This window comes from Lipophrys pholis, assembly GCF_963383615.2.
Source record: "Lipophrys pholis genome assembly, chromosome: 2".
Taxonomy (NCBI): domain Eukaryota; kingdom Metazoa; phylum Chordata; class Actinopteri; order Blenniiformes; family Blenniidae; genus Lipophrys; species Lipophrys pholis.
In genome coordinates this window covers 34,480,870-34,492,804 of record NC_137636.1, presented here as the reverse complement: position 1 = coordinate 34,492,804, position 11,935 = coordinate 34,480,870, and the positions used below count along the sequence as shown (strand labels likewise).

At 46.6% G+C, this 11,935-nt stretch overlaps 2 protein-coding genes across 3 annotated transcripts; one reads left to right on the top strand and one right to left on the bottom strand.

The window, feature by feature from the left end:
* Positions 1 to 3,823: 3,823 nt before the first annotated feature.
* Positions 3,824 to 7,696, top strand: fadd (Fas (tnfrsf6)-associated via death domain). Of its 2 annotated transcripts, none has more exons than XM_080489840.1 (2): positions 3,824 to 4,896; positions 6,588 to 7,696. In XM_080489840.1, exons 1-2 carry the CDS (start codon positions 4,599 to 4,601, stop codon positions 6,857 to 6,859), a joined length of 570 nt encoding a protein of 189 aa, XP_080345966.1. In that variant the 5' UTR covers positions 3,824 to 4,598; the 3' UTR covers positions 6,860 to 7,696. The 2 variants fall into 2 exon arrangements, with proteins under 2 accessions (XP_080345966.1, XP_080345965.1); XM_080489839.1 differs by having other exon boundaries at positions 6,543 to 7,696.
* A 121-nt stretch (positions 7,697 to 7,817) lies between these two features.
* Positions 7,818 to 10,793, bottom strand: LOC308125820 (hatching enzyme 1.2-like). Its single transcript, XM_080489821.1, has 9 exons — positions 10,782 to 10,793; positions 10,600 to 10,681; positions 10,432 to 10,489; positions 9,634 to 9,789; positions 9,279 to 9,399; positions 8,714 to 8,892; positions 8,552 to 8,633; positions 8,294 to 8,418; positions 7,818 to 7,953 (listed from the first exon to the last, which is right to left on the bottom strand). Coding segments are annotated over exons 2-9 (792 nt in total). The 5' UTR covers positions 10,669 to 10,681; positions 10,782 to 10,793; the 3' UTR covers positions 7,818 to 7,951.
* Between the last annotated feature and the right edge of the window lie 1,142 nt (positions 10,794 to 11,935).

The following is an 11,935-nucleotide window of genomic DNA, read 5'->3' as shown; positions in this document are numbered from 1 at the left end:
TGATGTCACTCTCTTCTGGCCTCCACCTTCACATCAGATTATTTTTCTCCACCTCTACAGTCACTGATCTCTCTGAGACTCTCACACTATTTACAGCGGTGACTTTGTTTTATTAGTGATTCCACTACTGTGACCAAATAATATCATTTCCCTGACCTCCACCTCCTCCATGACTATTTCTCTCTCTCTAAAATTTTCTTTTCTTTTTTCTTTTGGCACACGACAGTTTCTGCTTTTTGGCGCACATACATTTTTAGTAGGAATCCTATGCAAGGTTTTATAAATGAGGCCCCAGGTCTTAAGACATGAACAGCCGATGTTTGTCTCCCCCCTGGACCCCAGACGTTTCCGGAATAGCAGCAGAGCTGCAGCACAAGATGTAGCTGCCCTTGGCATCAAGAAGAAAGCGTGGAGCTCGACGGGTGCAAACGATTATTTTTCTTTTCTTTCATTGTTCTTCAGAACAGGCACCAGCACCGTACACCGTGAAACTGCAGGATATTATGAACAAAAAATACATCAGTTCACTTATTTCATTACATTTCAATCTAACAATAATACACAGTGCCCGACTAATAATAACAAACAAAAAGACGCGCTGTCATTGGACACACCTCGCTTCGCCTACCAAGGGCTCAAAACACCGGTCCTCATTTCCTCAATGATCCCAACACTCCAACAGAGTTTGCCTTAAGCAAAAACACAGGGCAACACATGCATGTCACAGTTTAATTTAACGCGTTTCTGTGACATCTTTTGGGATTACCTACCGGTTATCTTTTATATAGCAGTCGCTCCTTGCACGCTGCTGTCAAGGCCCGTCAGTCTCAGTGTGCGTCAGCTGTCAAAACCCGCATGTGACGTCACAATTTGTAGGCAAGTTACAACCCGGAAACATGAATTGTCGGCGGGGTGAACCCCGGAACATGAATGACAACAAAACAAAAACAATACTGTAAGTGGCCACTTACACAAGATGTTCACCCCGGATTTCATTCATCGGTAAAGCTCTTGATTCTGGCCATACGAGTGTCTATCTGTGATGCAGCGGCTCTTATGCTGCGTTTCTGCATCATAACCTGGTTTTTAAAAATGACAAAAAAGTGATTGATGGATTGATTCAGACCAACCCAGTCTCACGGCACCTAGTCAAATGGTCACAACATGTGATCTATCAATTCGCGTTCAGTAACACGTTTTGCCCCCTTTGTTTCGTGTTACACAGAAAGAATTTCAAACTGACACGTTTCAATTGGACTTATCTTTCGTCACTGGGCCACGATTTGTTTTCCCCTATGAGACAGCTCATATGCTGTGATGTTTTTGTCTTTCTTTTCTTCCGACAATCAGGCATCAACTAATTGTACTGTATGGCCTGTCCACACTAATGACTATAAAGTTCCCAATAAAGACGTGTGCATCCACAATGAGGGGCAGTAACAGGTACAGCAGGTTCCGTGTGTTTAGCTGCATAGAAGCTCAGTATCCCTTCAAATATAAAAGGCAAAGGGAGGCCTTGGTCTCTCGTGTTCGGTCCCTAAAAGATATCCAGGTAGTTTCTGGATGACGTGACAAACATTGCTGATGTACTAGAAACTGCAGAGTGGATTAGGAGGGGAAGGACGGAGCAGTCCTGTGTTTGGAGACGATATCAGGAAAGCGCAGGGGAATGAGTAGGTGGTAGCGGCAGGCAGGAGAGAGAGACTTATGTGGGCTCCTGCTCATGGGGGTTCTGGGTAATGGGACTGACATGCCGGCCAAAGCAACATCACGCTTGTGATAACAGAGGGGAAGTCTATATGGAGGGGAAACTTAAAACTGTCAGGGAATGCAGGTGAACCCAGACTCACCGAGTTCCATTAAAAAAACAACTAGTTTACTTATATCAATAATTGTCCAAAGGAGTTTAAATCCAAAACAAGACAGAGTCCGAAACACCAGAGAGATAACACTGGGGAGCAGGGAACCAGACGGAGACGAACAATTTGAGGAAATGAAGTGAGGAGGGGGGGGGGGGGGGGGGGGGGGGGAGGGTTAAAAACACAGGGAAGGGAGGGGAACAACAGAGCGGGGACGAAGACAAAAGGATAAAGGGAAACCTGAGCTGAGACTCATTGGGACAGACGGATGCAGAGTCCTGACAAATAAATTAAACACAACACAATACACGCTCCAGTAGTATTTTAACATTGTTATGTATTAATTCATGTCTTTACTTCTACAAGCTTTGCAGAAGAATTGATGTGTCTTTTCCTCCGCCGTCACTCAATGTTTCTGAGCGGCGCTGCAGACTGTCTGGTGAGGGAGGGGCGGAGGGCTCAGGCCAGGTGAATGGAGCAGCTCACTGAACGGCTCTACATACTGACCCAGTAAGAGGAGCTGAACGGCTCTACGTACTGACCCAGTAAGAGGAGCTGAACGGCTCTACGTACTGACCGAGTAAGAGGAGCTGAACGGCTCTACGTCCTGACCCAGTCAGAGGAGCTGAACGGCTCTACGTACTGACCGAGTAAGAGGAGCTGAACGGCTCTACGTCCTGACCCAGTCAGAGGAGCTGAACGGCTCTACGTACTGACCGAGTAAGAGGAGCTGAACGGCTCTACGTCCTGACCCAGTCAGAGGAGCTGAACGGCTCTACGTACTGACCCAGTCAGACGAGCTGAACGGCTCTACATACTGACCCAGTCAGACGAGCTGAACGGCTCTACATACTGACCCAGTCAGAGGAGCTGAACGACTCTACGTACTGACCCTGTCAGAGGAGCTGAACGGCTCTACGTACTGACCCTGTCAGAGGAGCTGAACGGCTCTACGTACTGACCCTGTCAGAGGAGCTGAACGACTCTACGTACTGACCCTGTCAGAGGAGCTGAACGGCTCTACGTACTGACCCTGTCAGAGGAGCTGAACGGCTCTATGTACTGACCCAGAGGAGCTGAACGACTCTACGTACTGACCCTGTCAGAGGAGCTGAACGGCTCTACATACTGACCCAGAGGAGCTGAACGGCTCTACGTACTGACCCAGTCAGAGGAGCTAAACGACTCTACGTACTGACTCTGTCAGAGGAGCTGAACGACTCTACGTACTGACCCAGTCAGAGGAGCTGAACGACTCTGTCCTGTTTCAAGCTGAGTCGGGCATCGTGCCAGACGCCTCACATGAGCTGAAGGAGCAGGTGGAGGTACCAGATCTGTCCAGGGTGGGGTTTGCGCCTACCGATGACGTTGCACATTATCATTGGCTGAAAGTTTCTCCAGTGACCGTCTGGAAAAAGTTAGGAAGCTCGCGTGAGCTTTCCCAGAGGGCTTCGTAGCTTGGTGGAAACCTGGCGTGGCGGTGTGAAGGTGAAGAGGACGATACGAGTGGTTTATACCTCTGAATGCCACGAAGCAGTTCTCTGTCTGGTGGAACTTCAGGAGAGTGTAGACACTGAAGGTGGCTGGTAGAGCTTCAGGAGGGTGTAGACACTGAAGGTGGCTGGTAGAGCTTCAGGAGGGTGTAGACACTGAACGTCTCTGGTGGAACTTCGTCTGGTTGTTATGAATTGTCCCATTTTGCCTTTTTACTTTTACTTTTTCTTTCTTGTACAATTTAAAAAAAATTTGGCCCACTGTGTATTTGAGTTTGACACCCCTGCCTTAACCCGACTCAAGGGTTTTTGAGTCGTTCATCCAAGTGAGCTGGGTGTCTGAGTCATTTGAGTCAGTTGCACATGCACACCATATATATATATATATATATATATATATATATATATATATAAAATCAGATTAAAGTTACGTCTCCAAGTCACTGTGTGTTTCTGTTGTTTCTTGTCTGGAAAGCCGCTTTATTATTATACACAAGCTCCCGCCCCCTTCTCCACTCTCAGCCAATCACAGACCAGCTCACTCTAATGGTGCGTTCAGGTGACACAAAAGTATAGGAACTGACAAAGATGATCACAAAACCATAGCATTGAAACAAAAACACAACTGCAGAGATGTAACACTATTTCTGTACTTTACCCGAGTAAAAAGATATATTGGCGGGAGGCCACGCCTCTTTTTTCAGAGTTTTTAGCAAAACCCGTTTCTTTTTTTATGTTGACACAGTGGGGGGTCGGCAGCTGCTGAAAGTAATAAAAAGTTACTTGGATTCCAACTTAATTACTTTTAAAAACAAGTAATCTGTAAAGGAAACAAGTTACTTTTTAAAGGAGCAACTAGTAATCAGTAATCGAAGTACTTTTCCAAGGTAACAGTGGCAACTATATTGCATACGGATTGTAAATATAAGTATTGAGTGCCCCAGTTAGCTCAGTTGGTAGAGCATGAGACTTGCAAACTCCAGGTAGAGGGTTCATGTTCATGGGCGCCACCTTCCCGTGGGCTCTCCAGGAAGGTTCTTAATCGGTGATGGTGCTCAGACTGCCACCCCCGCGACCCGGAAACGGATAAGCGGGAGAGGATGGATGGATGGCTGGATGGAAGCAGTGAGTGGGAGCACATCCAGCAGGTGGCGGTAGAGCAGCTTCATGGTGGCAAACTGCCGTTAAGCCGAACGGAGAAGAAGCGAAAGTAAAAGTGTGTCTGGGCTCGGGGTGCCGTTCCATCATGGGCTCCTCAAACTTTAACAAAGTGCTGCTGGACATTTCCGGCGAGCTTTCCGTGGATGAGCTGGACCGGCTGAAGTTCCTGGTCGGAGACCAGGTCGGGAAGCGAGACCACGAGAGGATCAGCAGCGGACTGGTCCTGTTCCGGGTCCTGACAGAGAGAGGCTGCCTGGCGGCCGCCAACACCGGCTACCTGTCCGGTCTGCTGCGGGACATCCACAGACCCGACCTGTCCGATAAGCTGGTCAGCGGAGGCAGCGAGCCGCCGGAGACACCGGAGCCCCCGGAGCCCGAGAGAGGTGAGTGGGGGAGCCGCCGTTGCTGCCGTTACTCCCGTTACTCTCGTGATAGTACTCCTCTGGAAGAACTTAAGAATTTTCACGCTTGTTTCTGTCGTTTCGTATGCTGTTCTCTGTAGTTTACAGTTGTTTTGTGTAGTTTAAAGTGCTTTCACTCTCGAGGCGGCTGTGACTCGGTTGGTTGTTTCTCAGTCGAGCGACTCCGGTCAAGCAAGCCGGCAGTTTGAAATACGAAGTCCAGTGAGCCTGTCGGCCGCTGTCAATAATCAACTATGTAGTGTACTACTTCCGCCAACGGATTGCAAAATAAAAGCTCCAATCACATCGCCAGGAATGCTTGAGAACCTTTATAAAGAATGATTTATTCAAGCTAAAACCTACTTATTAAAGGTTTCGAATAGATTATTTTTAATTGATTGAAAGTTTATTTCAGGCGTGTGGGCACAAATTTGATTATTCAAAACAATAACCACAAAATTAAATAAAAAAAAACACAAAGCAAATGTAATGGAGCAAAGCAAAGCCAAAAATAAGTAATTAAATAAATGATGCCCAGCCATATGAGAAAAAGAGGAGGACGAACGGTTGATTTATTCAATGTATATGTGGAATATCAAATATTATTAAGTAAAACTTTATTTTTATTTCTTTTTTTGACAATATGATGTTGCATTTCAAAATAAAATACATTTAAAAGTTTAAACATAAACAAACACTCCCTCATTTCAAGGTGAAATAACTCCAAAATTCCTAGTTGTCCTGCAGTCATTCCACGTCACAGTGATAGTTTTGTCCCATGTCTTATGCTTTGAAGACAAACAAACAAACAAGGCAGGGTCGACTAGAACGAGACAAACTTGTGGCAAAAAGGGATGTTTGGGTGAAGTGGTGAAACGTTTACCTCTGCTTTACAATCCACACGGTTCATTGTGTGAGAATCATGAACGTGCTTCCCAAATTAGAACAAATTTGGATGATATGTTTTCAAGACACACCAATCGTGAAACCAAATGTTTGACCTGATGGTGAGGCTAAAGAAAAGGTCACATCATCACCAAAATCGACAGCATTCATACTTTTGTGGTCACTAAAGTTGTCAGTAAATTTGAGAAGATTTGGATAAAAAAATCTTCGGGATACATTAATTCTAATTAAAAGATTTGACCTGATGGTGGCGCTCAAGGACAAATTCTCTTAAAATCAGGTGAGAAGATGTCACATTAAAATTTCCCAAGTTGTTTTATTTTGAAATGATATATCAGAATGCCTTCATACGGACTGAGAGGCATCCTGGGATGGTCTACTATCACTGTGACGTGGAATGACCCCGTGACAACAAGGGACGCACCGATCCACCTTTTTTTCACTTTCGATCCGATCCCGATACCTGCGTTGGGATACCTGCGTTGGGATACCTGCGTTCGGATACCTGCCGATACGATACTATTCCGATACGAGCTCACAAGCACCCGAACCAGTGCAGTGAAGGTGGAGATTTGTGGCGGGGGTGTCGATTAAAGAAGAAAAAAGAGAAATTTGAAGGGGCATTTAGGAAGGACAGCCCCGGGTCCTGGTGTTTCTCTGGGGGTTGATGTTGGTAGGAGGCTGCTTCCCGCCAGATTCACCATGTTTCCATGTGATCACAGGAGCTCTCACTGAAACAGAACGTTCTCCTGGTTCTCCCTCTCCAGCCAAGCTGGACGCCGCCGTGCTGGTAGTTGCTGAGAATGTCGGACGGTCGTGGCGTCGGCTGGGCCGCCGGCTGGGCGTGAGCGAGGTGAAGCTGGAGTCCATCGCCCGGATGCATCCGTCGGACCTGGAGGAGACGACCATTGAGCTGCTGAAGGAGTGGAGGAAGAGTCGAGCAGCCCAGGCCCGAACGGAGGAGCTGATGGAGGCTCTGAGATACTGCCAGCTCAACCTGACCGCTGATAAAGTGGAGGACAGACTCTCGGCCCTCTGACTGAGAGCTCTGTGGACCCCACCCTGGAAAATCAGACACAGAATCATGCAGCCACAAAAATGTGGTCAAATCTACACCGGAGCTCATGATTGATGTTTACATCTAAAAAAAGAAACATGTCGCCGTATCAGAAAGTTGCACAATATAATGTTTGTTAAAGACTATGAGTATAGAGAACAAATGTTTACAGTTCTGCTGCATTAAAATGTAAATGTACAAAGTTCCTTTGTTCTTCTGCTGGTCTGGACCGCAGAGCCACCGTGACCTGGTCCTGCAGACTGGACCAGGATCTGGACCTGTGGATTTCACCACAGCAGAGTCAGTCGGGTTCTTTTGGTTCCAGTTTGAATGCAGTCCTGGCGTGGGTCAGCAAGGTTTCCCATCAAAACATCCTTTTTCTCACTTTCTCCCCAAATAAAGTCCTTCTGGAGCCACAAAACACGTTTAATCATCAAAGAGCTCGTGAAGATAAATGAAGTCAGGAGGTTTCACCGCTACAATTTACAATTAATTAGTTTTAGCTGTTGAAGTCATTTTTAGCCGACGTCAACTGATTCAGCTCGTTTTGGTTTTATCCATTTTCACCATATTTTGTTTAAGTCATTTTAGCCATTTTAAATGCTTGACCTGTTTTTGGTGCATTCTGACTGTCAAATCAGTTTCTTTTCATCGCCAATCAAGCTTTTTTTTTCTTTTGCCAATCTCAATACATGTGTTTTTGTTTTATTTAATTTCAGCTGTTTGAACCTTTTTTGTTAAACAGCAAACTGAGCAGTTTTAGCCTTTTTAACCATTTTTGTCTGGGGAGTCTTTTTTTTGAAAATAAACCAGGTATGCAAATAAAAAAAAATAAGGATAATAGGATGAAACTGGTTGTACATGTAATTTCCAGAAAGCCTCAGAGAGCCACTGCAGAGGAGCTGGGGAGGGTAAGTGGACCGATCAATACCCAGGACCTCCAATAGGAACTTTTAATGAAGACCAAATTTTAAGACGCATTATTATTCATTGCCATTTTATTGATGTGGGTCAACAATCGGCTTTCCATCCTGTCGGGTCCAAACTGCTGCAGACGTTCTGAACCGCCACCGATCCTGAGGAGGAAACAAACTCTGACCATGAGATTCATGAGAGGTTTACATTCCTGTCAGCCTTCCTCATCTTCTTCACTGCAGAGCTTTTTCTCTCATGGCTGTCAGGTTTCTGTAGATTCACTTCAGTGGAGGCTGACGGAGGGTGTGTTTCTCTGGACTGACGGAGTGTGTGTTTCTCTGTCGGACTGACGTAGTGCTGACCTGGACCCTGCGTGCACCTGCACTATCGCACTCACACTAATGTACACACTCTAATGCCCTCACACACACACACACACACACACACTAATGTACACATGAACCCTCCAGCATGCCACTCTGGCCTCAGCAGACGTCTTACAGCACTTGTAGAGCCTGTTCAGCCTGTCGATGTCGTTCCTGCTCATCTGAGTGGCCTGGCCGAAGGACACGTTGCTGTTGGGGATGGGGAGCATGGTGGGCTGGTTGTTCTTGGAGAAGGCGTACCTGAGGAGAGCAGAACCACAAGGTGAGTCCACCCCTCGAACCACTGCGTCTCACCATGGACGGGCTGCTAATAAACACTGGGAACATCCGCAGTTCCAGGAGGAAGTCCATCATGTGAAGATGCTGTTCTTACTTCTCGTACTGCATGACGGAGTTGTAGTCGTAAGGAGTTCCCTGGTTCAGAGTGCTGATCTTATTGAAGTTGTACCTCATGTCTGCAGTGGCGAAAGAGCAAAGAAACATGAATCCAAACACTTTCAGTCGCTTCACACCGACATCCAGAGCCTGGTCTCACCATCGATGATGTTCTCCCAGTACACCCGGATGTGGTTGTCCCTGTCGGAGCGGGTCTGCTCGTGGTTGAAGCCGAGGGCATGGAGCAGCTCGTGCTGCACGGTGCTGTGGTACAGGCAGCCCTGACGGCTCAGAGACACCGTCTGGCCTCCACCCGTACGGCCCACGTAGGAGTAGCAGCTGTGTTCAGACATCCACATGCATTCAGAACTTTATCACAGATCTCCACCATGGACCTCCATCACAGAACTCCATCATGGACCTCCACCATGGACATCCATCATAGACCTCCATCATAGACCTCCATCATCGACCTCCATCATAGACCTCCATCATCGACCTCCATCATAGACCTCCATCATTGACCTCCACCATGTACCACTATCATGGACCTCCACCGTGGATCTCCTCCATCATGGACGGACCTCCATCATAGACCTCCCCATGAACCTCCATCATAGACCTCCACCATGAATCAAAGAGGATTCCCACTGCCAGCAGTGTGAACAGTCTTCATGATGAGCTCTGTTCATAAAAGGACTTTAAAGTGAGTCATGGAGTCTCACCCGCTTCTGGACTCGATGCTGATCCACTCGCGGTCACCCTGCTGGTAGGGCCGGAAGCGAATGCAGGAGATGGAGGAGAAGGACTCCAGGCCGCGGACAATGATGGACTTCTCTCGGGAGGCTGACGGGATGAGAACAGTATTTAAACATTTCTATCTGTAAGTCAGTGAGTCTAGCGCTCGGCCTCTGGATCCTCCCATGTTCTTCACACAAGGTCAGACATTTGAGGAAATCAGATATCAATGAAGTTCAGCTGGAGGTGAGACGACTCAGCAGCAAGAGACATGGAAGGACTGATGGTTTTAATGAGTAATGAGAGCACACCTCTGCAGGTAGGAGTGTTAAACAGACTCACAGTAGTGGTTAGCGATGTAGTAAGGGATGTAGACTTTTCCGTCGGAGTTCTTGAGCCACATGCAGCCTCTGGAGGTGCAGGGGTCGGCGTTTCTGTCGGCCTCAGACTGGATGGCGATGTCTCCTCCAATCAGTTCAGGCTCATCGAAGTCAGGGACTGCAACACAGGTTCTCGTTACTCAAACCCCCCCGGACATCCTCATGTTTTCACTTCACGTCACCACTGACCTGACGTCATGACGTCATGACTTCATGACTTCATGACGTCATGAGTTCATGAGTTCATGAGACCAGAACGGACCAAGGTTCCTATTGATACGTTTTAGGTTTTGATAAGTGAGATGATCTCATTCAACAATTCAACGCTCTGAGCTTGGTTTTTCACTCCTCATACATCCACGTGTCGTGATCACATTAACTCTTCAAAACAGAGATTCAACTAAATTTCAAGACTTTTAAAATTTAAACGGTCTTATTTGCCATATATTGCCAATTGTCATATAACTTGTCAAAAAGCATTAAACTGAACGCAATCCAGCATGTGTAGCTTCAAATTGACCTAAAATGGTGACATTTCTTCCCGTGGGTCAGTAAAATATTCTGTAGTTCATCACTGTAAAGCTCCATAATGGATTTTTTAAAATAAGGGACTTTCTGGAGGCGTCGACCTTCATATGAGAAGAACTAGGGTTTTATGTACTCAAGAATATCTGTTCAGTACGATGCATCAAACGGGTGCAGCGACTATCTACTATGACTATTTGGTCATTTTGTGTGATTGATTGATTGATTGACTCACTGCGGCCTCTGTTGGCTCTCTCCAGCAACTCTCCAACAGAAAGGTCCCTGGAGGTGTCCTGTTGAGATATGAGTCACGTTGGTAGATTTGCCAGGACTCACTGGTTTCTGCAGATATTTGTGAAAACATTTACTCTGGTTCTGTATATTCAGTCAGTGATGAATTTACCTCAGACACCTCAGCCCAGGAGGACGACACCAGCAGCAGAGCTGCAAAACTCCAGTAGAAAAGCTTCATGGCTGAAACGCACCTGGAAGAGGTTCACACAGTTAAAACGTCTTCACACAGTTAAAACGTGAATGTGACGTGCAGGAAGGACTGTGGATTCAGCAGCAGCTCTTTGGTTTTACCTGCAATCCAGAGGACTCGGTGAACGTCTGACACTTCTGTGTTTTTATAGAGGTCCAGTCAACGAATCCTCAAATACTGAATAACACGATAAGAGTTTATCTCTGTGTGACCAACCTGTGGGAAACTACATCTGGCACATGAGCTTTATTAACACACACACACACACAGAGCATTTCAGAGGAAATCTACAATTTTGATTCTTGTTATCAACACGGCTCATGTCAGTCTTTTTGTTCTCCCTGAGCCCTGCGATGGAAACCTGACGTGCGTGCGTGCGTGCGTGCGTGCGTGTGTGTGTGTGTGTGTGTGTGTGTGTGTGTGTGTGTGTGTGTGTGTGTGCGTGCGTGCGTGCGTGCGTGCGTGCGTGCGTGCGTGCGTGCGTGCGTGCGTGCGTGTGTGTGTGGGCGCGTGCGTGCGTGCGTGGAGGAACATCTTGTTCAGTTCTAATCAGTGTGGGACGTTGGACACGCCACTCAGCGTCTCACCATCGGTCAGAAGAGGTTCATTCCAGTCTGATGGAGGTCATGTCTGCCTGAACAGTAAAGTCCATGTTTACCTTAATCTCTGATCCATATTTGTATGAAAAGATGTTGACAAATCTGAACATATTGACATTAAAAAAAAAAAAAAAAAGAAGAAGTGAAATCTCACCATCATGGCCTCTTTAACAAGGCTTGAGTTGAATGTCTGAAAAGCTCCACTGACGGTGTGTATTTGTATTTCTTATTGTGATTATTGTCTTTATTGGAAACGTCAAGTAGGAAACAATGAAATATGATTTCTTTCCCCCCTTTTTTATCCTTCAAACACTCTTAACTCACACGTATATTGAGGGAGAATCTGAGCTTTTCCACTCCGATGGACAGTAAGTCACAGTCCACTGTTGGATCCAGACCAGAGTCTCTTCAACCACCTCCTAGGAAAGTAACTTCAGTCTGAACGCTCCTCTGAGCTCTGATCCAGATCTAGAACCCTGGTCCTCTTGGAAACCTGGGTCTCCGTTCTCATGCAAGGGGACTTTCCAGCCGGTGGGGTGAGAGGACGGGATGTAGTGAGGAGGAAGTAGAGATCAAGTAGTGAGGAGGGAGTAGAGAGGGGGAAATAGAGATGAAGTAGTAGAGTGGAGGATGTAGAGTGGAGGATGTAGAGAGGG